Raw genomic sequence first — 27273 nt, 5'->3', positions numbered from 1 at the left:
TAAACATGTGTAGGATCGACTTTGCATCCTGACTTTTGATTGATCTTGCAGTCTACCGGTGCAACCTCCCCCTGGTAGTAATTTTTTCAACCCCAAAACTTGTTTTCCTCAGTTTCTCTAATCAACTAGTTATAAAAGATCACGTTTCTTTTACAGAAACAGGGTGAAATAAAAGCTCACTAAAATGTTGTCCTTAAGTGTGAAGCTCAAGTTACTGTTGTCCTAATTTCTCAGTCTTAAATCTCCACTACGCCAAACACACCTGCCATCAGAAGCAGCCCCAAGCATGGAAGGAGACTCACATTTCCATCAGAGGTTTTTCAAGGTGTTTGCTTATCACTAATGAGAAGAGAAATTTGATGGTACAATTATATTGCTGTTCAAAACTAAAGTGGCAAAGAACAGAACATTAAAGACTGAGTGCACAGTACACTAATGTGAGGAAGCGAGTGAGAAGTGTGACGGGATGATGGAGAATTAGTCTTGGAAGAAGCGTGAAATCTTTTTTGATGGATGTTCAGTCTTTTTGTTGCAGTTTGTGGAGAAATGAAGTAAACCTTGAATTAAAAGAACCGGTGATCCAAATAAAATCGTGTGTGTATGTGAGAGAGTGTCTGTTCATGTCCAGTCATCTATGAATTATCAGCATCCTATTTGTATACAGGTTTTCTTAAGTAGTTCACCTGTTCTTTGCAAAATGCTAACTGCCCTCTTCTGCATACATGAACCCATGTATTTGTCTAGCGTCACTGTGATTGACAGGGGAGTGAGAACGTGCCTCTCCTACCCAGACTGAATGGCCAGTTTTGTTGTCTCGGACTCCCGGTCACTTATTAGCTGTGGCATTGATAGAATTTGAATTCTCTATCTTCTAACAACAGGGCAAATGTTTTCTATTGCAGTGAGAGCAATTATAGCATACATTATACATTGTACAGTCTTTCTTTGGTACAATGCATTTAGAAGGCAAAAAGACAATTTTAACTCGACATAACTGCTGCATTTAAAACAATATATACAGTATGCAATATTCTAAGGAAGCCCTAAGCATCCATGCATTATTCATTTTCTTTGTTGTTTTCTCGTGATCTCGACTTAATTTTCTTGTGATCTCGACATAACGAAACCTGTTTTCTCATGATGTAATTTTATTGTGAGAAAATCTGCTGCTTTGTGAATGGGACTGGAGTTACATGCATTTTGGCATCTTCACCATCATAAATATAATAATGTCTTAATTAAGAGAGAGGGATGTGTGTCCCCTTCTCAAGTGTTGGACACTAATGTGGAAGTCGTCAGTCCTGCAGAAGTTAGCATTACCCTGGTTCCCTTGACAAAAAGCCAGTAGCATTTTTTCCATTGGCTTTTGGATTATTGCAGAAAATAAACTCTGTAACCAACAAAAGTTTATGATTCTTACATGGTTCCTTCATAAAGATAAGATTCATTAAGCTATAAATGTACTACACTACGGCCGCATGACTTCAATATCACCACCGTTACGCTTCCGACAATCTTTATTAAAAAAAAAAGCAATAGAATTGGAAAATACTATAAAGACATTCCTGTTTTGCGTGATGACGTTTAACGTCCCTGACAACCTCTGTAGTCCCATTTAGCCATTTGTTAGCAAGCATCTTTTTCAAGATACTTAAAAGCTTTTTAAAAAATACCGAGTGGGGTATTACTGAGGTATTTTATGGTGTAGTATAAAACGTGCACATATATTGAGCTTGTGTTACCCACAGACCTTATTTCAGGGATTTAACTAAAAAACCCCATTGACTTCGGGACAATGGATGTCCAGTACACAGGAAAATTAAGTCGAGATCACGAGAAAACAACAGAAAAAAAATTGATAATGCATGGCCGCATAGGGCTTCCGTAATATTCCCTTCTGCAATTCCCTTCCTTTACAGTGCTCCAGCCCTTTTTGAGAGTAAAGGACACAAGATTTAGGTACTTAATTATCGCATCGCACAGTATATATCGTACAGTTAAAGTGAACAGGTTAAGGATGAGAAATGTTAAATGAAGTTTCTAGTTCACCACGAAAACCAAGTGCCGAGGATCACTAGAAAACAAATCACGTGCAAAACTGTTGCAAAACCACTACTTGCCCAGTTTAGTTTAGTAACTTGCATTAATCTACACTGTACACAACATGTCCTCTATTTACACATCAGCATTTCTTTTGTCTTTATTTAATTACTCTTTTTATTTGTCTTAATTTAAGGGTTCGTGTTGGTTTCATTTTTTCTTCTCGATTTTTTTATATACTTTAATTGCCAATAATAGAAAACGTCTGGATTAATGAATGAGACCCATTGTGGTACTGCCTGTAACGTTGCCCTCTAAACGGCCCTAATATCTGTCACGTTACAAAGATGGATACGGAGGCAAACGCAGATTCTCAAACATTTAATAACAAACATACGAAACACATAGACAAAGATATAGTGAGACAATAACATGAGACAAAGAGTGCATTGCAAACTGTGACTATATACAAGAGTGCTAATTACCAAGAACGTGAATCAGGTGCAGGTGGTCATGTGACAATGAAGCAGTGGCTGTTGGGAACTGTAGTTCAGAGTTCCCTTACTGATTTCATGATAGAACCCCCCAAGGGTGCTTCTCCGGGATTGCCCAAAATTCACTCCCTCCCTCTGGCGGTCCTGCCCCCTGGACAAAATGTTCCCAGTTGAACCAGGAGACTGAGTGGCATCCTCAGCGGAGCAAGAAAGCAACGCACTGTCCTCAGTGGAATAGTTAAGCAGAGCTACGTCCTCAGAAGAACAGGTAAGCAGAGCGACGTCCTCAGAAGAACAGGTAAGCAGAGCGACATCCTCAGCGGGGCTGGAGCTCAGAGCAACGTCCTCAGCGGGGCTGGAGCTCAGAGTGACGTCCTCTGCAGGGAAGAACAGTGGGACGACTTCCACAGCAAGACAGGAGAGGGGAGCGAGGTTTTCCGCAAGGCCAGAGAGGGGAGCGAGGTTCTCTGCGTACTCAGACGAGCAGGGAGGCTGACTCACATTCTATATATATATATATATATATATATTTTTATTATACAGCTCTTAATGGCTGTGACCGCTAATCATCAAATCTGTGTATGCCACTAATGTAATTGCATTAGCATGCTAATGGATGTGTCTCAGTTACCCTAAAAGGTGTCACTGCTTTGAGCATAATAATGAGACACACATTGTGAGAAAATCCTTTTCTCTCTTAAGCACACAAGTGAAGTTCTACATTTTAATGGCTTTTTTGATTCTGGAATAAAATTTTCAGTTCCTGATTATGGATAAACCTGCAAAGGTCTTCCTTGACTGTACTTTGACCCCTCAGGTGATGTGGCATTTCGCACGTCGCATGACTATAAACAGCGCCTGTAAACCACATCATCAGCTTCTTTGTCTTCAGCCGCATGTCTGTTGTCTGTGTGAACAAACATTGCAAGAACTCTCCACTTTCCCTCTATTTTCCTGGTTTTCTTTAAAAAAAAAAAGCACACACACACACACATATATATATATATATATATATATATATATATATATATATATTATATATATATATATATATATATATATATATATATATATATATATATATATACATACATACACACACACACACACACACACACACACACACACACACACACACACACACATATATATATATATATATATATATATATATATATATATATGTGTGTGTGTGTGTGTGTGTGTGTGTGTGTGTGTGCTTTTTTTTTTTGTTTGGGAGTGGACCATGCTGCAGCAGCCCTTGAGGGGGCTGTGCAGTCAGCCCACAATTACTCATTGTGAATGCTTTACAATGAAGCAGCTCCGCTCTCTGCTCTCTCTCAGACAAAGGGAGATGGGTTTCGGAACCTCAGGGCTCCTGGCTGGCCGCTGTCAAGGCAGCCAGCCGGCTCAGATCCTGAGAGTTCCATGTGGATCTGGATGAGCAACCGGAGAAAAATGCTGCTGGTGTTTATAACCCCACAGCGTCTGATTATTTGGCCATCATGGGGAATAAACAATACTCTTATTTTGCTATGTTGAAGGTGGAGGAGGTGCTTGCGAGCTTAGGGGTTAATTGGGCGGGCTGGCTTTCTCATCCAAGCTGTGTAAGACCACCTCAGTGTTGGTTTGCAAAGCCTATGCGGCAGCGGGTCTGGCTTGTGGGTCTCTGCATACAATGGCAGTATTGCAGGCCTACCAGGCAGACCTGCTGAATGAGCTTGACAGTGGGGAGGGAATTGGACCAGAGACAGTGGCAGAGCTTCGCCAGGCCATGGATTTGTCTCTTCATGCGACCAAGTAATTGGCCCACCATATCAGCCTGCCATATCAGCCAGTCATGGCATAGAGGCACCTGTGGACCAACCTCTCGGGCATGGGGGATAAAGATGAAGTCTCCCTTCTGGATGCCCCGTTACACCTTCCAGCCTGTTTGGCAGCACGGTTAACTCCATCGTCGACAGATTTGCAAAACAGCAAAACAGCAAACAGTGGTGTTCAGCCAGATCCTTCCCCATCATGTCTAGTTTGCCCTGGCATCCACAAGTGAGGGAAAGAGGCACAGAAGATGGGTTTGGCAGCTTGCCTCCCCCTGCAGAAAGCCAGGGGGACCTGATGGCCACAGTTGCAGCCTGCTGGTAGGCTTGATTTAAGGATGATAGTCAGTGCTAAAAACTCAAAGAAGCAGTCCTGATGGGCCATGGAAGGAGGTATCAGGGGATGCCCATCAGTGTCATCCCAAGTTTTCAGTTTTCTCTGCTCAGTGAGCTGTCAGAGGCCAACGAAAATCTGATGCTTTCCGCCAACAAAATGTGGAAAGGCTAACATCACAAAAAGACCATCTAGCAGCGTGGAAACTACTGCCTCTGTCTACCATAGAAAACAGTTACCGGGTTCAGTTGAAAGCTTGACACCATGTGTTAGTTATGATAGGCAATACAGCTGTACTCTCATATATCAACCACCAGGGAGGGTTACGTACGCACCGCCTGTTCAAGCAGGCTCAACTAATTATTCTCTGGGCAGAGGGAAAGATTTTGTCGGTGGGTGCAATGTACATTCCTTGTACAGGGGTACCTTTACAAGATGTATATGCTGCAGTGGGGTGGTCTATACTATTCATTTGGTATTACACTTCGGACATGGATTCCACCCTGGGCTCGAGTGTCTTGCAGTGACACTCAGGCACAAACCCTTTTGGACAGAGCATATCCTCAGTATGATGGAGTGGGTATACTCGTTCCCACAGCATTAAGCTCACGCAAAGTTGAGTTCCCTTTGAAAGAGAATGTCTGGGTTACACATGTAACCGTGTTCCCTGAGAAGGGAACGAGATGCTGCGTAGCTTTGTCATACTGGGGTATGCTTGTAAATTGTGTCTTCACTTCAGACAAAGAGAACCTGATGACGTGGTTTACAGATGCCATTTATAGTCATGCGACATACGAAATGCCACATTACCTGACCATGGCAAGCCTATAAATTGGTGTGATTTTACACAGACTTCAGATACTGGTGACACGCGATGGCGCTCCCACAGCATTAAGCTCATGCAACGTCTCGTTCCCTTCTCTCGGAACAGGGTTACATGTGTAACACATAAGTATTTGGTTCTCCTTTACAAAAGTGGGCACTGTCTGTTTGAGCATGTGTTTCTGCTGTCTGGTTTGGTTGAAGGATTTACAGAAGGATTCGGTGAGCTGTAAGGCTGAGAGCTGGCAGGTGAAACATTGATTTCTGCTTTGTCCTCCATGTCTTGGTGATTTTTTTTTACAGGCAGTCAGCATGAACAAGGTATTAATACCCCCTCCCTCTCATAGAGTTCTGAGAGAGAGAGAGAGAGAGAGAGAGAGAGAGAGAGAGAGAGAGAGAGAGAGAGAGAACGAACATGTTTACTTTTTCAGCTCTGAATTCTAATTCATCTGAGGGAAGGAGCAAGGAAAAACTGACGCATAAACACATTTATCCTTTGCTATTGAATTTTTTATTTACACTTATTTGATCACTATTCCTGTCACATCAGGTGTGTGTGTGTGTGTGTGTGTGTGTGTGTGCGTGTGCGTGTGTGTGTGAAAATGAAACTTTGCCTCTCATGCTGATCAAAAGTTCCATTGAAGAGATTGATGGTTGACAGTTGCATCAGCAGTAAACAGGGAAAAATGGTGTTTTTCTTCATTTGCCACATAAGCTGTAGGAAGGAAGGTTATTTTAACCGTCTGTGTGTGTGTGTCTGTGTCTGTGTGTTTGATTGGCAGGATATATGAGAGAGTGATAGAACCTTCTGAGATGGATTTGACTGCAGGAAGTGGGATTTGGCTCGGACAACGCAGCCACAGACAGGGACTCTTCAAGGTAAAGCTTCATAATTCACTTTTAAAAAATTCTAACTGCTTCATTCCAGAACTGTGTAGCATAGTATATAGAGCTTCTGTTAGAACATAGGTTCAAATATATAGAAGACACACTTCCGCCGTTGTCTCTTATACAGCCTTTGCCATCATGGAGTTACCAATATAGCATCCAAAAGGGAAACAGTAACCTATGCCAGTGTGTAGTGTACATGCTATATAGAAATTGTATATGCATATATTTTTGTGATCTGTGTGACTATATACATTAATATATATAGTATATATTAAATAATATATAATATATATTAAAAGAACTTCATACTAGCACTCATCGTCGGAGCACTGGTCCACAAGCATGGTTACAATGAGAGTGAGGTGAGAGGGCAAGCAGACGAGATGTCATTTTAGTCAGAAATAGAGCTCCAAAGTCGGCTAAAATGCCTGACACCTATGGCCTTTTTTATTTTTTATTTTTTAAACAATTGCAACATGGTGTATGTTGGTCATTGCTATCCACTGTGTATATTGTATATTGTGTATATCGATCACTTCACATGCCACAGCTTTTCCACAAATTAAGACATGATCACATGTCCAGAGTGCTATATGTTTTAAGAGAATTTAGAGAAGGCACAGGGTTTTTAGGAACAGGCATTACTTGAGGCTATGTTGGAGTCTGACTTTCTGGCACCCTTTTAGCTACCTCCCTTTGCCAAGATAACAGCTCTGAGTCTTCTCCTATAATGCCTGATGAGGTTGGAGAATACATGGCAAGGGATCTGAGTGGACACTGGTGGACTCTACTCTTCAGTTCATCCTGATCAGAACCTGATCCCATTTGTAGTTCCAGTAGTGTCTGGCAAACTGAAGACGCTTGAGTTTGTTTTTGGATGAGAGTAGAGTAGAGAGTAGAGGCTTTTTTCTGGAAACCATTCCAAACGACTTCGGATTGTAGTTTTGGAGACGTTCTGGCCCCAAGACCCAACTAACTTCTATAATTCTCCAGCTGTGAGCCTTGGAGATTTTTTGGCCACCCGAACAATCCTCTTCACAGTACATTGAGACAGTATAGACACACGTCCAATTCCACGTTGATTCATAACATTTCCAAATATTCATGAGAGCAGAGCATTTTTGTGAATTTTTTAAACCAAAGATCAAATGGTTCAACAATAAAGACCATTTTTCACAGCCTTCTTTGCTCATATTTACCAAGGGTGCCAATATTAGTAGAAGGAACTGTATCTCATATTGTCTCTGTGGTTGTGAGCCTGATATTGGAAACTGAGGAACTGCAAAGGAGGTGCAACTAAAGTCCTAGGGTTGCTCTTCCAGACCAGTGATCCTGGGTTTACTTCTAGAGCTAATGTTTATGGTCTAAAAGATGGCTAGTTAGTCTTTGTTAGTGTGCTGCATAATGCTCCAGAGTCACCAGTGTGGACAATAGGGAGTAGCGTATGATGTGGATCACAGCTCAGAAAAATAAGCTACTGACAACATAGTGTAGAGCTTCAAATCATAGCCTTGTTCCTAAATATAAATAACTGTATACAAGTATTTACAGTAACACTACATAACTTATTTTTTTTGCTGGATATTCAGCAGCACCAAATCTGGAGTCTGTGCTGATAAAAGACCACTAGCATAGTACTGCCTTGCTTTTTAATTACTGTTGGGAAAATCTGCACACAACAAAGGGTGGAGGAAGGAAGGAAGGAATAACCCAAACAAAAGAAAGATTGATGCATCAAAATGACAAGGAAAATGGAACAAGAGAAATGAAAAGGCAGACATCAATAGGATGGGCTTGAGGGGTGTTCCCGGCATATAGTGGTTACTACCTAGAAAAGTGATCCAAGGAAGGACAACCAGTGAACCGGCGACAGGGTCATGGGCGCCCAAGGCTCACTGATGCATGTGGAGAGTGAAGGCTAGCCTGTCTGGTCCAATCCCACACAAGAGCTACTGTAGCACAAATTGTTGAAAACATTAATGCTGGCTGTGATAGAATGGTCTCAGAACACACAGTGCATTGCAACTTGCTGCATATGGGGCTGCGTAGCTGCAGACCAGTCAGAGTGCCCATGCTGATCCCAGTCCACCACAGAAAGCACCTACAATGGACACATAAGTATCAGAACTGGACCCATGGAACAGTGGAAGAAGGTGTCCTGGTCTGATGAATCATGTTTTCTTTTACTTCATGTGGATGGCCAGGTGCATGTGCATCACTTACCTAGGGAAAAAATGGCACAAGGATGCACTATGGGAAGAATGCAAGCTGGCAGAGGCAGTGTGATGCTCTGGGCAATGTTCTACTGCAAGTTTGGGTCCGGGCATTCATGTGGATGTTACACGTACTATCTACCTAAACTGCAACAATTTTTAGGTAGGTGGTTTGTTTCAAAGTAACATCCCTTCATGGCAACAGTGTTCCCTAATAGTAGTGGCCTCTTTCAGCAGGATAATGCACCCTGGCACATTGTAATAATTGTTCAGGAATGGTTTGAGGAACATGACAAAGAGTTCAGGTTGTTGATTTGGCCTCCAAATTCCCCTCAAGCTGATCGAGCATGTGTGGGATGTGCTGGACAAACAAGTCTGATCCATGGAGACCCCATCTCGCAACGTACAGGACTCAGTGCCAGATATCACAGCACACCTTCAGACGTCTTGTGGAGTCCATGCCTCGATGGGCCACAGGTGTTTTGGAGGCACAAGGGGGACCTACACAATATTAGGCAGGAGTATATACATTCAGGTCCATCAGTGTAGATACATATATCAGTGTATATACATTCAGGTCCATTAATATTTGTACATTGACATGGTTATTGTTATTTTGGCTGTCTACCACAGTATAAAGGAGTTAAAATTAAATAATGAATGTAAGATTTTATTTATTTATTTATTTATTTTAAAGTGCACACTTTCAGCTTTAATTTGAGGATATTTACATCAAAATCAAGTGAAAGGTGTAGGAATTTGGGTAGGGATATAGACCTACTATTTTTTTTATAGTTATATGCAGTTTGGAAGACCCAAGTATTTTGAAGAAAGCTTTAGAAGAAAGTTACTTGCCTGCTGCTATCAACATCTTCTCAACAGGTGTTCTAAAATTATTATTCTTGTCCATACCATGACTTTCACGATATTGCATAGAATCAGGTGAAAAAGAATAAATTCTTAACAAATTAAACCTCAGAATGACTTTTATAACTTTTGTTGTGTGTGTGTGTGTGTGTGAGTGTGTTTGTGTGTGAGTGTGTGTGACTCACAGCAGCTCTTGAATACCATGTTTTAGAATAATTTAATTCTCCTGACATGTTTTTTAAATTATTCACAGCACTACATTGCGTAGTGTACTAAATGAGCCAATGACAGGTATTAGTCACTGACAAGACTGTATTAGGTGTGCACTTTTTAACAGTTTATTTTTGGCATCACTTTTTGGCAACACTTTTTAAAACATGCCCTGCTTTCCGGATGGAAAGGATGGCTTTGTTCTCAGTCTTATTTATCAGAAAGACACTAGGGCATCTGAGGAGGACGCTTAGTTGCCATGCAAGACTTCAGGTTGTCATCATGGACCGGTTTCCCTACTCATTATGGACAGGAATACCCTGCTTTTACAGCAAGGGGTAATTTGCCTGATGTAAAAGGACCAACTAGCCCTGTACAAATGCAATGACTCTGGCTGTTTTATTATGTACATAGCTTAGTACTGTAGTAGTTTAAGTTTCTTATTGCTAAGTTTGTTTTTGTTGGCCAGCGGCACAGGTGGTAGGGGAGGTGCAGTTTTAATATATCTATGTTAGAGCAAGCGTCATAGTAGCCTTCCACCAGAAAAAGACTGTGAGACAAAGTGGTACGCGAAAGGCTCAGTACGGTTGCAATGTGTAGAGTAGGTAATCGTTTAACTAGCATTAAGCTCATTGAGTGTAACCGACAAGCTTCTGTGACCACAAGTTGTGACCATTTTACTACACAGCACACATTAGATGGTCTATGCAACACTGTGTGCAAAGAGTCTGAGACTAGCTGGGACTAGCCGTTATAATTTGTTGAACAAGCTCAATAAAGCGACTGATTACTGTCTAGTTGCTGCTTTGTCGAAACCCACATAACTCTGGAAACTATTAAAGCACTTTACGTAAGCATGAAATAATGAAAGCATTTCGAAATAATCTTCTACACTCTGATTTACTCCAGCAGAGCAAAGCCTTGGTCTGAGCTTTAATAATAGACCACATTTTCTTCTCTCTAAAGACGTGTAGAGAAGCTGCATGCTTCAATGAAAGGTGGAATGAAATTCTAATTGTGCTTACACGGTTCAATCAGGAACTGTTTTTATGTTATACTTTATCTAATATGCTCTCAGTTGTGCATTATTATTGTTCAATAATACTGAAATAGTGAGGGGGAAAATGAGAGTTGTGGGAGAATTGCTACTGTACACTTGAAATCTCTGAGTATATCAATTTTTTTTGTATGAATTTTTAAGTTGCTGTAATACCATATATTTTATTCAAATGTCAATACAGCTGTTGTTTGTTGTCAATGTTTTGTTCCCTGTTTAATGATTGAAGCATTGCTTAGAATGTAATGCTTGAGGATTTGAAGCGTTAGATATATTTTATTATTATTTGATTATGTTTATGGTTTCTGGTCTGTCTTTTAGCTAGCAGTTTAAAGGTACAGTGAGGGTGGAAACAAAATTAGTCATGAGGGAATGCCAAAATTAGCCACAAATGTGTTAATAAATTAGAAAGAAAACACAGATTCTGGATAAAAATAAAACATTCTGTATAGTAATTGCAGATGGTAATTGTGGGTGGTACAATGTTATAAAAAAAAAACTTGAATAAACAATTTCTCAACAAATTATATATAATTATTATATATAACTATGATTATTATAGGCAAGACCTGAAGACATGGAACAGTGAGGTACATTTAATGCAGGTGGGATTTCTGATTGGAAATATCTCAGAAAGCAAATATTTTCACACATTGGCAGGACATAATCTTGGAATTGCTTTTTTTGTGTGTGCATGTTTTGTTCCTCACAGTCAAATTACTAATCTGCAAACTCAATTATTGGGACATTCTGACAGCATAAGGTATGAAGAGGTAAACTCGATTACTCGATCTGAGTATGTTTTCAGGTGTGTAATTGGTGCTGTAAATGTGGAATGTAGACACATCTGCTCCCTAGTAACTAAGGATGTTTGTTGAATATATATATATATATATATATATATATATATATATATATATATATATATATATATATATATATATATATATATATGTTTTTGCAATATGAGTTTGTCTTCTGTCACCTAGAAGAGGATGCATTACATTTTGAGTCTGGTTCCTCATGTTTCTCACGTAGTAATTCCTCACCTTTCTCGTTAGGGATCTAAATCTAAATCTCAGTCAGATTTCTGTAAAGCGGGTTTGTGACAATGTCAGCTAATGAAGCCCTTGATTAGTTTAGCATCGGGTGTGCTTGAGACAACACCTGTTTTGCATAATTTTGCTGTTGTGAGGGATTCTATTCAGGGGGTTGAATAATGTTGAGACTGGAGAAATCATTACAATTTGCATTTTCAGTTGATTTCGGGGAACCACTTGAAGTATTCATTGTGTCAAACTATTTCAATTGCTTTTGTTTGATTGGTTCATCGCAAACAGCTGAAAATCTGTAAATTTTCGCAATAAACCTGATTTGCAATGGGGGTTGAATAATTTTGATTGCAACTGTACAAAATAAATGATTTATATTCAGTCATGTGTATTCAGTAGGGATTCAATCCAGAGACTAAGATGGTCATTGAAAACATCGATTGAACCTATACTGAACATTCAACAAGACGATGACCATGAATGTTAGTCTCTGGATTGAATCCCAACTGAATACACATGATTGAATATAAATCATTTATTTTGTACATTTGCAATCAAAATTATTCTTGTGAACATGGCTGACATTAGGAATTCTGCTTAGTACCAGGTTAGTTCAGCACAAAATCTGGTTGCCTCTGCCAGGAGGTTCAGACTTGCCAATATACAGTATATTGCCAAGTCTATGCCAAGTCTGAACCTCCTGGCAGAGGCAACCAGGTTTTGTGCTGAACTATCCTGGTACTAAGCAGAATGGTGAGGCATATCGTGTTGTGTAAGCAGCTCTTAGACATTCTTGGATGCATTATAAGCCATTGCTCAAATGCCATTATAGCTCACCCAGGTTTTGAGCCTGTGTGCCTTAATCCTTAATCCTTACTCATTACCCAACACCCACGGCATTTACCCAGCAGATTATGGGCCATTGCCAGAAAGGGATGAGGCTTCATAAGTAAATACTGGCTTCAAAACCAATAACAAATTGCAAAATTTTAGTAAGTCATGATTGTATAAAAACAGTGAGTTCATATTTAAAAACAGCTGATGAAGACGTAGGTTTGCATGGTTGTGAAACGGGAAATTCAGTAGGAGATTCTGCAGAAGAAAATGTTGAGATCACAAATCACCAAATGTATTGAAAAAGCAGGTAGTTGATAAAAAGAACTATTATAACAAAGAATGTATTTACAGTATCACAGCTTTTGGTGAGGGAATAGGTACGCCATCCGTATTTCTAGTGCAGTAAATGGGTCAGCTAACTCCAGAGGACCTGCTCAGAGGCTTTGTTTATTCCTTGGCTAAACTCATTGTCATGTCTTATAAAATGTTGAACTATATTATTAATATTGTTTAAAAACTTTAAAAACATCTTACAGGGTCCTCATCCACTTTGTGCCCATTGAGAGTTAGGGAAGCTGGGTTTTAGCTCCAGGAAGCTGGGAAATCACCTGATTTTGGTTGAAACACCCTCAAGTTAAAGCTGAAAGTCTGCACGTTTAGCTTTAATAATATATAAGAAATAATAGTCACTGGAGAAAAACATATGGATCCACTGGCGTTGAGCATGCATTAACAGTGCCAGTGGGGCTCGCTACAGTCTGGGGAGACCTGTATGGTTTTGGTTGTGTTAGGCATGTTGGCAAGGTTGGCGGAAGAGCACTAATCCTGTGGGTACAAAAAAGTTGGGTAATGAAAATGTGTTTACTATATTACATATTCCAGCAAGGAACACATATGAAATACATTTACACTTTTAAAAACAGATCAACCCATTACCATATGCCCTAGACATACACAAGCATGTGATGTGTGTGGGTGTTGTGTGCGTGCGTGCGTGCGTGCAGGTGTGCGTGTGTGTGTGTATGAGTATGCACAATATTCTGTAGCTTGAAATACTGCTGTTTGACTCAGGTGACTCAGTGAAATTCATACACACCTATAAGGAATATTTTTGATAATACTTTTACTAATATCATTAGCTTTTTTATATCAAAGAGTTTTGTAGTGTCAACATTTAATTCAATAAAATAAATTTGATTTATGGCTTTTTTTATTGCCCTTGTTTTTCATTCAGAGCGTCCTGTAAATCACTGAGTATCAAGACTTCAAGTAGTTGATATTCTGTACTTTACCCATAATTCTCAGTCAACCTCCATGTTAGCTGACCGACCCCATTACCAGTCTGTTTGATTCTCTGCTCATTTAAATTGCCTTGATTACGCCCATTTGCCCCTTCGCTTGACCCTTTAACTCATTTCAGGTTTTTGATTATTGCCTAGTCTTTCTGTATCTTTCCCTTGTAATTGTAAGTGCATGATGTTATTCTGGATAGCTAAATATTTTATGATAAGCTATTTCTGCTGTTGTAATGTGTCGTGAATTTGTGTGAACCACATTGCAGTATCCTTTTTTTTTGACATACTGTTTAATAAAGTGCTATGATATTTTGAATCTAGTCATGCGGAGAGACCGCAAAACCATAATTGTTACATCGTTACTTATTTTTATTACCCATTGTAACGTAATGGTGGTTAGGACAGATATAAGTGCAGATAAGAGCTTTATTAAAGGAGAGAAAGGCAGACAAATCCAAATCGTGAAACATGGCGGGGTCAGAACAGGCAAAAGGGTCAGAATGGCAAACTGACATGAATTAGGCAAGGCTAATAAGCATTAAACGAGAAACAAGAATTGAGATCCAAACAACCAGACATGAGAACAATATAAAAAGGCTTGGTAAGATGAATTCACTCAATACTTCGCAACTCAAGAAACAAAGAGACACGAGGGTTTAAATGCTAAACAAAATAAAGGGTGAGTACAACAATGACACTTCAGGGAAACAACCAATGTCAATACAGGGGCAGAGACAGGACAGAAATCAGGAAGCGTAACGATATAATTCTGTTTCTGCTTCCATCTGGTGAACGAATGGCCGCTTTTGTGCATTCGCCTCATTGATCATTGAACAAAACACTCAGACATGGAGAGAGAAATAAAGAGAAATATTTGTTGCTGCCAATAAATCAAATGATTTAATTAAGATACGTTCCCCCTTATTATTATTGACCTTTCCACCATTTTGTAGGTCGCAGACAAAGAAATCAGTCGCTTTATCACAGATCACATCGGTATTTGAGCTCAGTGTGTTCACTGAAGAGAAAATCCATCAGGTCGGCCATCTTCTCGCACGTGCAGATGCTTTTACGTTTCCGCATTAATTGTCGGCGCTTAGCGACTTATTCCTCATAGCATTTTTATGTTATCCTCCTCAGCGAAAACAACTTTTAAAATTTATATTAGGGGAAAAAATGATGTAAATGAGTTAATCCTTTGTCTGTCTTTCTGTCTCACTGTCTCTGCAGGGCTCTATGCAAGATGTCCAGTTTGTTTTTGCTTCAAATGGCTACATTATGCAGTGTCCCAGCCTTAATCGCAGTAAGTGGATTTGGGGTTTACATCAATTACAAGCTCAGATTTCTCTCCCCTATCGCTAACCGTGTTGTTTAGGCAGCTAAGTTTGAATGAAAAACAAAAATCACTTTGCTCCATAATTATTACTGCGAATAGCTTAAAGGTGCAGCAATCTGTTCCTGCGTTGATTCTGTGCAAATTAAATGACAAACACTGAAATCAACATCTCCCTTCTCTCTCTCTCTCTATGGAATTATGACTGTTATGCAAGAGTTTTTTTTTTAAAAAACCCTGCACGTTTATTAGTAAACATTACAGATGAATGTTTTCAACGCCCAATAAATACAAGAGCGAGCCGAATGTGGCTTCTAATCATTGGAAATGATTAAGTGGCAAATGTTAAACGGTCTGAGGCGGCTGAAGGAGCTCCCAAAGTTTCTCTGCTGTTATTTTTATTTTATTTTTTTTTACAGGCTGCTGCTTGAAAAATGCACTGCATGACTAAATTAAAATGGTTTATTACAAGCAGTCGAGTCAAGACCAAGAAGTGTTAGGTGCATCGCAAACAGGCGCGATTGTTTCATTTCGTTTAAGGTTATCAGCTGCATGATTAAGTCCATGTTACAGTTTTATAAACAACATTGGTGTAATCTAGACAGCCGGGTTTGTTGGTGATGGTTAAATGGGTTTAAAGCTCTCGTACACGACAGGTTGACTCGCTGCATCTTTAACCTGTGAAGTTTTCTGTAAAAGTTATGAAAAATAATGTGTCATTTATTTTGGGCAAATCATGACCTGGAACAGGTGAGAAGCGCTGAATATTTCTATCAAATAAGTACTAAGGCATGTGTTTGAGCATGCACGAGTGCTCATAGAGCCACAGTTGCATAAATTACTGTGTATGTTTTTGTTGTTGCTCAGCCTTTTCCTCCTCTCTGCCTTCTTTCTCACTCTTTTTATTTTTATTAATGCACAAAATATACTTGGTCTCTTGTCACTATACCTAGGCTCAGTGCAAAAGTATAGAGCTTAGCCCTATGAGACAAAAAATATGCTAGTATGCTAGCTTGAAAGTCTACTGTGCATACAGTTTCCACTGAGCTTTCCAGCTAATTCAGGCATGTCCATGCAGCAGGCTAATTTACTGTGATTAGAGATTTATTATAATGAATAGCACCCCATAATGCACACAAGTGCTTAAATTATATCTCATGTGCAACCCGTTTGCTAATCACTCACTGTTCATGCATGTTCTTGAAGAAATTCTTGAATATATATATATATTATAGCTTTTTATACACAGTAGAATATTCACTCTGGCTAAATGATGCGTCTAAAACATGAAGAAAGCTCAATAAGAATGGGAGACAATTGTGTTGAGAGGTCTTTAGTGAGAGTGTGGAGGTTGAATCAATCAATCACAAGGTTGAGTGGAGTTGTATTACAATACCTAAAGGGCTGAATCACATGTACTCAAGGATTCCTGAAAGTAGGAAACAAAACAAAACACAGCATTGTACCGCTGTCTTTGTAACACAAGCTGCATACAGCATCGTTAAGATGTAAAATGTGTACGCAATGCTGCTTGCCAATCTCATAATATCTATATATAATGCTAATGAGTCTTTATTGGTCACATATACATTACAGCACAGTGAAATTAATTTTTTCTTCACATACTCCAGCATGCTAGGGTCAGACCCTGGAGCAGAGAGGGTTAAGGGCCCAACAGTGGCAGCTTGGCAGTGTGGGGGCTTGAACCCGACCTTCCGACCATTAACCCAGAGCCTTAATCGCTAAGCCACCACTGCCCCATTTATAGCTAATAAACTGTCAGCTCAGTGTACACATATTCACTGATTTTGTTTTATATACTTGATTTATTTCATTGATATTACTATCTAGCTGCCTTAATACCACTGAGTCTTTAATTAATAAATATAGGAATATCCTATTAAGCTAATATTTATAATGCCTTGATAAAAAAGGTTTTACTACAAGGCAGGGAAAGAAATGGTGTGTGTGTGTGTGTGTGTGTGTGAGAGAGAGAGAGAGAGAGAGAGAGAGAGAGAGTTGAGTGTCAACAGAATCAATACATTATTCTGAGGCAAAATAAAAACACACCAAAAAAACCAAAAGTGCAGCTTTCATATTTTCATGTCACAAACCAAGTGAAACGACCCGTTTTTGCCGGAGTGAATCGACCCTGAGTTTTCACTCCATCTCTCCTTTTCACTCTTTCAGTTCGGTTTCAATTGGGCATAACTGTCTGCTTTCCAGTCTGCTCAAACCAGCCATTAAGTGTAGCGCTCAGAGCTGTAACACCAGAGGCTGAGGCGTCTGGATGTAAATTCAGAGGCTTTTTAAAGAATATTTGAATCGACTGCAGGGGTACAGCAAAAAATTAAATAAATAAATGAATAATATCTTCAGACTGGGTGTGTGCATAGGGACCAGGATCCAGCAGGATGAAATAAACAAACTAACTAACAACAAAAAAAACTCAAAATTTTTACTTTAACGTTGAGTTTTTAAGGACCGTTGCCTGTTATGCACTGAACCCTTCAGTATACTGGATATATTGTGTATTTAAAAGAAATGCACTATTCGTCTTTTTCCCTGGTAGCCTGGCCTAAACACTGGCTTACTGAGCTCCAAAATAAAACCACATTTCTGTCCAAACAAAAGAAATATGCTTTCATTTATTGACCCCTTCACACAGACGGCATGCTCTGCTCAGGGCAGAATATCTCTGGGAGGACGCCGAGTATGTCCCAGCTTTATAGTAACTTCTGATAGTGTGTCAACTAACATTTTTATTTTATGTTTCTGGAATATAACAAGCCCCCAAACTGTAGTAAATCCTAATAAAATAGTATTTGATGGTTCTTGTTCTCGACTGCAAATAACAGGTTCTTTGATATGGGAAAGATGGCTTACTCAGGCTATTACACAAAAGATTGAAATCTTACCAGAAGGTTCCACAGGGCGTCTGGTCCAGGAAGCGAGTAAGGTTTGGTATGCGTTGTTTTAATTTGTGAATGAAAATAGACTTTATTTTTCTACAGCCCTGCAGCTGTATTTTTTTCCCCCAGTGTTTCCCAAGCATAGATACGGTTCATTCAGATGTGTATACATGGACATACATAGGATATATTCCTCTTACATCCTGTCCTAGTCCCAGAAATAAATGGAAACTGTATGTCTTTACAAACTTGAGACTTGTGTGTGCAAATTTCTGAATGGTAGTTTTACATTCAAAATGTTTTAAATCTGGTACCTTAACCTTGTGGCTTGTCTGTAATTCTCTTTCTTTCTATTTTTCCTCTTCTTGCTCCTTCTCTTCTTCTGCGTCTGTGTCTTCTTTAAGCATGTCCAACATGCAGTGATTTTCTCAGCCTCGTGCAAGGAATAATGGATCTGCAGGAGCTTTTGGCTAAAATGACATTAAAGGTGAGGCTTCCTTCCCTTCCTTCCCTTCCATCTGTCTCTCTCTCTCTCTCTCTCTCTCTCTCTCTCTCTCTCTCTCTCTCTCAAAAACCAATGAATATTATGCAGTATCAGAATTGATAACAATGTTATTAAGAGCCATTAGTTCCAGGAGTACTTTGAACCAACTAGCAATTTTTGTTAGATATAATTTCTTTAAATTATTTTTATTTATTTATTTGTTTTAATATTCTGCTCCACACAGTGCATTTCTGTTCGTGGCTGTACACTCAATCATTTCTTACAATCTTACCTAACTGACTCACAGAAGGTGATAGAGAGAGTCATGCAGCTGTGTCGAGCGTCTCAATGTCCTTTTTCTGATTCCTCTCTGCAGAAAGCTCCTCACCTGGCTGTTGAAAATGCATCAGCCCGTGAAAAAGGTCCTGAAATGAGGAACGTTCTCCATTTTAATCAGCCAGGCATCATTCCTTTCTGCTTTGTAGGTCGTTTTATGTCAAGGATAAAAAATAAGCTCACTGGCTTTTGGCTGAACGAGAACTCGTTGGGCGAAATGATGTCCTGCTGTCTTTAAATTTGCAGTGTTTAAGATTAGGAAAGCATGGAGCAGTGGTCCTCCAAATGCCTGTTTGGCATTTTCTGATCCTATCCATTGACATATTTTTGGTTGTGAGTGTTTGATGTTGAATGAGGTGATGCAGGTTTTGTATTACATAGTAGCCTTGGTTACTAAAAGGACATCTAAAAGGACAACTGGTAGCTTTGGTATTGGTATTATATTGATCATTTAGAAATGACACTGCTGCCTCCTAGAAAATAACCTAGAATGTAAGTGGGAGTTTAAGTGCTGGGTATGCAGCAGGCATTTGCATAATGCGTGCATTGCTTCTGGTGCTATTATCACCTCTACTAGTGTAGTCTAGTTTAGTGTTTGTCCCATTAGTGTTACAGCAGTTATTGCAACTGAATTTTTCAGCGTCATGTCAGCGGTTAAAGATAAAATTCCTAACAAGTGGGCAAACTGCTTCGAATACAGTGTAAAAATGAGCAAATTGCAATCGTGTTAATGACAAAAGCTTACATGGCTCTATATACCTTTTGACTTTGTAAACTGCACCACTTGCTGGAGATTTTGGAATCTGGGAAATTCAGGAGTAGAAGTGGTAGCTCAATGGTTGATGTTGGACTACTGACCGCAACTTTGTGAGTTTAAATCGCAGCTTGTCCAAGCTGCCACTGCTGGGCCCTTGAACAAGGCCCTTAACCCTCAAGTGCTCAGTTGTATAAATGAGATAAATGTAAGGATAAGGGCTTCTGCCAAATGTTAGAAATGAACTGTACAAAAATTACATTCTCTTATTTAAAAAATTTCTTTCTGAACTGTACTTTCTCATTAACTATTATAAATGATAATAATTATAGCTGTGACTACTCTTACTACTACTTTCAAAAATCACTTAAAAACAACGGATCTAAGTTGAACTGCATTTGTAGGCCTGCTTTTCTGAAGTCTGGTAAAATCATTCCTATTTATATATAGGCATGATTTTACCAGACTTCAGATACCGGCCACGTGCGAGGGCACTTCCCACAGCATGAAGCTCACCCAACGTTGAGTACCTTTTGGGAACAGACTTCATGTAAAAACTTCACTATTTGACTTTGCACATTTATAGAAGGAATTTAGATAGATAGATAGATAGATAGATAGATAAAATGCACAAACTTATCGTTCCACATACTCAGTTTGAGGATTGGTTTGTGACGATAGAGCAATAAAAAAAAAATGTCCCATATTCCACTGCCCAGTCACAGGAAGTTCCTGAGTTTTGCGTTGGGAAGCAATGCATATCAATATCGGTTGTTCCTTTATCTAGCTTTATCCCCTCGCACCTTCACGATGTGCATGGATGCCTGTCCTGGCTTCTTTGCGACTCCAGGGCATCCATGTGCTAAACTACCTGGACCATTGGTTGATTCTAGCATGATCCAAGAAGTTGGCAATTCCGCATTGATATGATGTTCTCGACCATGTGAAGAACTTGGGACTGAGGTTGAACCTCAGGGAAAGTTGCTTCTCCAATCAAGAGTGACTTTTCTAGGGGTTATATGGGATTCAAATATCATGAGGGTGTGTCTGTCCCCAACACGCCTAGGGCCAAGTCTATCAACATTGAGCAAGATAAAGTTAGGTCTGGCCATCCCCTCCAGTCTCTATGGAGACTGCATCAGCATACCATTGGGCCCATTGCACATGAGACCATTCAGTGGTGGAAGTTAAAGTCGGGGGTTTCATCCAAGGACAAAACCTCTGAGAGTAATCAGTGTCACACGGAGATGCCTACGAGATGCCTATGTGCTTTTCCCCAGTTTCTAGCCTTGGGTCACACTCTATGGGCGTGTCTTATCGCAAGATGGTAATGTCAAACGCTTCCTTCACGGTTTCTGGAGCGGCCCTTATCTAGTGTGGCATATAAATTGCCTAGCAGTGTGAGACATACTCCTAGCACTGAAATTCTTCTCCTCAGTTGAGAGGTCACCATGTGTGAGACAATACAGTGTGGTCACATATATGAACCACCATGGAGGATTATGTTTGTGCCCCCTGTTCACCCAGGCTCAACTAATTCTTCTCTGGTGGAGGTGAAGTTTTGTCAGTCAGTGCAATGTACATTCCAGGCAACTGGAATGTGGGGGCAGACATCCTGTCGAGGCAGGGGCTGAGGCCTGGGGATTGGAGGCTCCATCCACAAGTGGGTGAGTCCATATGGCAGAGGTTTGGCTAAGCGGAAATGGAAGGGTTCGCCACTGATGAGGCAAGGTCTCATCTGTACGCCTTTTCCCCAGTCACTCTGCTCCCACAGGCTCTAGCGAGAGTTCGCTAAGATCATGGTACATCTGCAACTAGTAGCGCCAAATTGGCCTGCTTGAATTTGGTTCTTGGAGATAATATCTCTGCTGGACAGCACTCCTTGGGAGATTCATGTTCAAAGGGATCAATTGGCTCAAGCCAGAAGTTTGATTTATCACCCTCAGTCGGAGCTATGGAAACTGCGAGTCTGGCCCCTGAGGAGCACCAGCTCATAGATTCCAGTCTCTCAACTGAGGTTGTAGAGACCATGTTAAATGCTAGAGCACCATCCATGAGAAATTGTATGCAGTGGCAACTTTTTTTATTGTTGTGTGAGGAAGACCCAGTAACCGAGCAATAGCTACAGTCCTGGAGTACATTTCTCAGCGGTACATGGAGTACATTTCTCACCAGGGTTGGCTACTTCTACAGTTAGGGTCTATGTGGCCATTTCAGCCAGCCACACCCCCATTGATGGAGCCTGTGTGGGGTAACATCCTCTAACTTCATGGTTTCTGTGTGGTGTCAGACATCTGAGGCCTATCTGCAGACCACACATACCATCCTGGGACCTTCTGTGTTCGGGGAAGGTCTGTGAGTTGCCCCATTCGAGCCCTTAGAGTCAGCTTCACAGAATCTCTGATCCTAAAGGTAGCTCTTTTGACTGGCTCTGACATCTCTGTTGCCTCTTCCTGCCTTAACTTTGCCCATGGATTAGCCAAAGCCTCCCTATATCCTAGGCTGGATAATTCCTAAGTGCCTGCGTCTGCTGTTCAGCCAGTAATTTTGCAGACTTTCTCTCCTCCTCCATTCCTTACAGCAGAACGGAGAAGATTGCACCTACTGTATCCAGTGAGGGCTCCATGTACTTATGTCCACTGCTTCGGCCAGTGGCATAATTTGGAGCAGTTGCTGGTCTTCTTGGCATGACAGCAGAGGTAATGCTACATCAAAGAAGCGCATCTCTATTTGGAGGCTCATTCCATTAGGGCGGTCGCCTCCTCAAAAGCTTTATCTAAGGGGTACCCTTACAAGATGTGTGTGCTGTGGCGGGGTGGTCTACGCTGCACAAATTCATTCGGTATTACAGTTTGGCCTTATTGGCCAGCTTGTATATGGTTCTCAGAGATAATCTCTCTGCTGGACAGCACTCCCTTGAGTTCCCTTTGAAAGGGAACGATGGGTTACGCATGTAACCCTGTTCCCTGAGAAGGGAATGAGATGTTGCGTAGCTTTGTCATACTGGGGAATGCCTGTAAATTGCATCTGCACTTCAGACAAAGAGAAGCTGAAGATGTAATTTACAGATGCAATTTTATTGTCACATGACACCCATTATGCCACAAGTTATACCTGACCATGGCATGATTTTACTGATGGAGGCTTGAGTGCAAAACTGTTTGTGGCAATTGTGGTACCATCCTCAGTAATTTCAATTATCTTTAGGCTGCACTGTAGGGAGAAATCCAACCAGAAGTAGGGCATCAGAATGGATCAGGCAGGTCTGGAGAGCAGAAGGGGTCAGGATCACTGGCATCTCAGGAGTATCAATTCAATTCAATTTTTCAATTCAATTTTATTTGTATAGCAGAATTAATCCCAACTGAGCAAGCCACTGAGTGGCGACGGTGGCAAGGAAAAACTCCCTAAGATGTTTTTAAAAGGAAGAAACCTTGAGAGGAACCAGACTCAGAAGGGAACCCATCCTCATCTGGGTAACAACAGATATTGTGAAAAAGTTCATTATTGACTTATATGAATTCTGTATGGCCTTAGAAGCAGCCCTAGTCCCAGCAGTCTGGAATTGGAGTAGATGAGAGCTCCATCCAGAGGCAGGACATTCCAAATGGATCAGGCAGGTCCGGAGATCAGAAACTATCAGGATCTCTAGTATCTCCATAAAATTGTGTGTGGCTCGGCAGAAGGAGAGAAGGAGACAAAAGATTATTAGGACTGGGAATTAGTATAATATCATGTGTATTAGTGTTTAATATTAGTGATATCATGTGTATTAGCATAATATTAATGTATTAGTATCATGTGTAGCTCGACAGAAAGAGAGAGGGAAAGAGAGGGAGAGATTATTAGGTATGCTTATTGCCCTATAATTGTTAAGGACAATGTACTTAACCATTGTTAAGTCATAGCCAGAAGGTAATACAGACATGAGGGTGCCCTTCATGTTTATGATGGTTTCCTTTTTTTTATGGGTTGTTGTTTTTAGTATAATGGTTAGAACTTTTCTTACTAGCCAAAATCACTCTGTTTGTCTGTAAAATATATTAACAGTATTGTATTAATTGCTGGAGAATGATATACACAAAGGATGCATAGTGTATAGATATATAGTTGCATTGTAGTGGTTAGTCACATATGAGAACCTGTTGTTGTCAATATCCGCACGATTAATGATAAATATCTGTGCAAATATATTATTACAGATGCTCTTATTTTCATGCAGAAGTGTTAAGATGCAAAAAAAAAAGGACCTTTTTCTGTGTAGTGATTGATGTATGCTTGAATTTTTCATCTAAACTGGATGGCTTTTGCTTGCACATGACATGTGGGAATTATTCTTAAATATTAGTGTTACACTACACTTCATCAGTGATGACTGGAAGCTCCTAACAAACTGATGACATGGGTTGCTTGTCTTTTTTGTTAACCTATATTCAGCAGTCATACCTTTTATGTTTGAGCACACTCAGAGCGATATTATCTCTAGGAGTTGAATAACCTTGAGACTTGTGAAGGTCAGGAATGCCCTGAAGTGCAGCCCAGATAATATTTCTTCCCGTTAGACCTTTCCAGTGATCAATAAAAAAACACTTTGACTGCAGGCAGCACAGGAACTTGAAAGGAGTAATCCACTCTCAATCCAAAATTGAACGGACATTTCCTCGCCGAGAAAATTCAGAGGCCAGCATTGAAATAAAGAAGTATCATGACCTGAATGGGAGAGCTTCCATCCACCTATATTCTGATTTGGTTTAAAGTAAAGGTTTATACTTCTAGTAAAGTTTGGACTACTGATTTGAAGATTGAGTTCAAATCCCAGCACCACCACGCCACCCTTGAGCAAAGCCCTTAACCCTTAACTGTTCAGTTGTATAAATGAGAGAGTTTCACACTGTTGCCCCCCAACACACACAGACCTGCTTGTGAATCTGAGATGAAATTAAAATTCTCTCAGTTGCTGTCAAATTAAAAATAACAGGTGTTAAAAAAAGAAGAGAGTGCATGTGGGAGGAGTTTGATCATCTCAATGTCAGACCTTTTATAATAAGTTCATCCATTTTTGGGGCAGAAAATAAACGAGTGGAATATCATTTGTTTTGAACTGGAATGCTAAGAAGGGTTTGTCCTTTGTCTCTTCACTTCTGTGTGTTTGGGTGTGTATTGCAGTTGAACTATGCTGAATCCAGGCTGAGTCAGTTGGAAAATTGTCACTGTGAAAGGACATGCAGTGTGAATGATGTGGTATATCGGGATAAAGACCTCTGGACTGAACCAGAAAACTGCAGAACCTGTGCTTGCATGGTAAGGTGAAATAATAATAATAATAATAATAATAATAATAATAATAATAATAATAATACTTCTAGAGTAAGAGCTAAGTGTACTATCAAGATCTGTCTTTATTTCTTCACTGCTTTTGGTTAAGGTACCTGTCTCTTTATAACTTCACTATGCTCCTATGACATGGTGTAAGACAACTTACAACTATGTTGCTGGAGGGCATCTGTAGTATTTCTGATTGAGAAACATGAGCTAAGCGATCTGCATATAATGTATGCATGGTCATCACACCAGAAGTTCTATACATACAATGCACACCTCATATCTTTAATGTAAACGGATTCTTTTGACCTTTTATTATAGGGTAAGCGCTTGTTGTAATGTCACATGCCTGTAACAATCCGGTAATCTGTATGTTTGTAAGGAACTCAGTAACATACTTAAACCCCTGAGAAGCGCATTTTCTGACAAGCCTTTTAAAATGCTGTGTACATTGTATTGTTCTGCGCTTTAAACCCGAAAGGAAACGATAGAATAGAGCGCTTCCTGGGGTGTCTTTATACCGAAGAAAAAAGCACAAGTTTTTTCCTCTAGGTTATAGTGGAATTCTGTCAATTCGGACTGGATGGATATATTTTACCGGGAGTCATTTAGTTCTACAGGTCCCTTTAATACTAGGTGAAAAAAAACAAAGAAAATGTGCAGGAATTTGCATGAGGAGAGGCTTTGGCGCAAGGTTTGGACTGGGCAGCCTCCATTCATGTCTCCATGTTGCTGGGATGACAAATCTCACCCTCTCTTCATCCTCAGTCTGTGGGTCCACTAGATAACATTCATGCTGCATAATGAAACCATCTGGTGTTGACTCTATAGCATCATAGAGAGTAGGTGTAGCCAAGGGGCCTGACAGCGAGAATTCCACAGAATCAAATAGTGGCACTGAAAGAGCGAGAGGGTGGCTTTGTGAAATGTTTCTCTCCAGCACAAGAGCTCTTTGCAGGGGTGCCTGGATGGTGGGGCTGCATTAGAAGTGGCAAGAATAGCCTTTACCTCACTCCAGCTAAAAGACTAAACCTGATTATCTGGTGCCTCACACACTGCATCATTAGGGGGGGGAGTCAAAAACTGAAATATCTTATTCCCAAAAGTATTCAGACCCTTTTTCAGTATTTTGCAGAAGCCCCATTGGAAGCAATTATAGCTGCAATTCTTCTTGGATACATCTCTACAAGCTTTGCTCACCTGGATTTAGCCAGTTTATCCAATTTTTCATGACAGATCCTCTCAAGCTCCCTCAGATTGGATGGCAAGAACTGTCATCTTCAGGTCTCTCCACAGATGTTTGATGGGGTTTAAGTCTGGGCTTTGGCTGGGCCACTCAAGGACATTCAGAGACTTGCCCCGAAGCCTAAGGAAGAACTCTAGGAAGGTTCAAAGTTGTGCCAAGCTTCTTGCAGTTCAAAACTATTGTCACCACTGTGGTCCTAGGAACACTCAAAGCCTTGGAAATTGTTTTATATCCTTGCCCTGATCTGTGCCTCGCCACAGTGTAGATACAAAGACAGTTATTTGGACTTCATGGCTTGGTTTTTGTCTTGAAAATGCAGTGTAAATTGTGGGTCCTTACAGGCCCCAGTGTGTGCCTTTTCTAAACTGTGTCCAATCAATTGAAATTGAAAGAAGAGGACTCCAGTTGAGTTCCAGACACATCTCAAGGATAATTATAGCAAACATATGCACCAGGCCACAATTAGGAGTGTCACAGTCAAGGGTCTGAATACTTTTATGAATAATAGATTTCAGTTTTTTGATTTTTAATTATTTTTTGAAAATCTCTAAATAAATAAATAAATAAATAAATAAACCAACAACAACCATGTTTTCACTTTGTCATTATGGTTGTTTAAGTGTAGATTGATGGTTAAAAATGGCAATTATATCCCTTCAAAATCAAATCCACAACACACTAAAGTGTGCAACAAGTAAAGGGGTCTAAATACCTTCTGAATCCACTGTACTGTGTGAGTTTTGTGTTTAGTGGTTTAATGAAACTGTTATATGAATAAAATATAATAGTGATAGTAGTATACTGTAAATAAATGACTCCACACAATATTCTTGTATGTTCCACTTTTCAGAATGGTGCCGTTGAGTGTCGGAGAATATTTTGCCCCCCTGTGAACTGTTCAGAGGATTCACTACCGGTTCACGTGGATGGAACGTGCTGTAAGAAATGCAGATGTAA

At 40.1% G+C, this 27273-nt stretch overlaps 1 protein-coding gene across 1 annotated transcript in view; it reads left to right on the top strand.

Moving 5' to 3' along the window:
* LOC108270557 (protein kinase C-binding protein NELL1) overlaps nucleotides 1-27273 on the top strand; it is a 211458-nt gene that overhangs the window by 68207 nt on the left and 115978 nt on the right. The window contains exons 5-9 of the mRNA XM_017477381.3: nucleotides 6290-6386; nucleotides 15160-15232; nucleotides 18579-18661; nucleotides 24915-25049; nucleotides 27167-27269. Of these exons, the coding sequence (XP_017332870.1) occupies nucleotides 6290-6386; nucleotides 15160-15232; nucleotides 18579-18661; nucleotides 24915-25049; nucleotides 27167-27269 (491 nt within the window). The remainder of the gene's footprint in view (nucleotides 1-6289; nucleotides 6387-15159; nucleotides 15233-18578; nucleotides 18662-24914; nucleotides 25050-27166; nucleotides 27270-27273) is intronic.

The sequence above is a fragment of the Ictalurus punctatus genome, chromosome 10, assembly GCF_001660625.3.
Source record: "Ictalurus punctatus breed USDA103 chromosome 10, Coco_2.0, whole genome shotgun sequence".
Classification (NCBI taxonomy): domain Eukaryota; kingdom Metazoa; phylum Chordata; class Actinopteri; order Siluriformes; family Ictaluridae; genus Ictalurus; species Ictalurus punctatus.
This window is presented reverse-complemented; position numbering and strand designations above follow the sequence as displayed.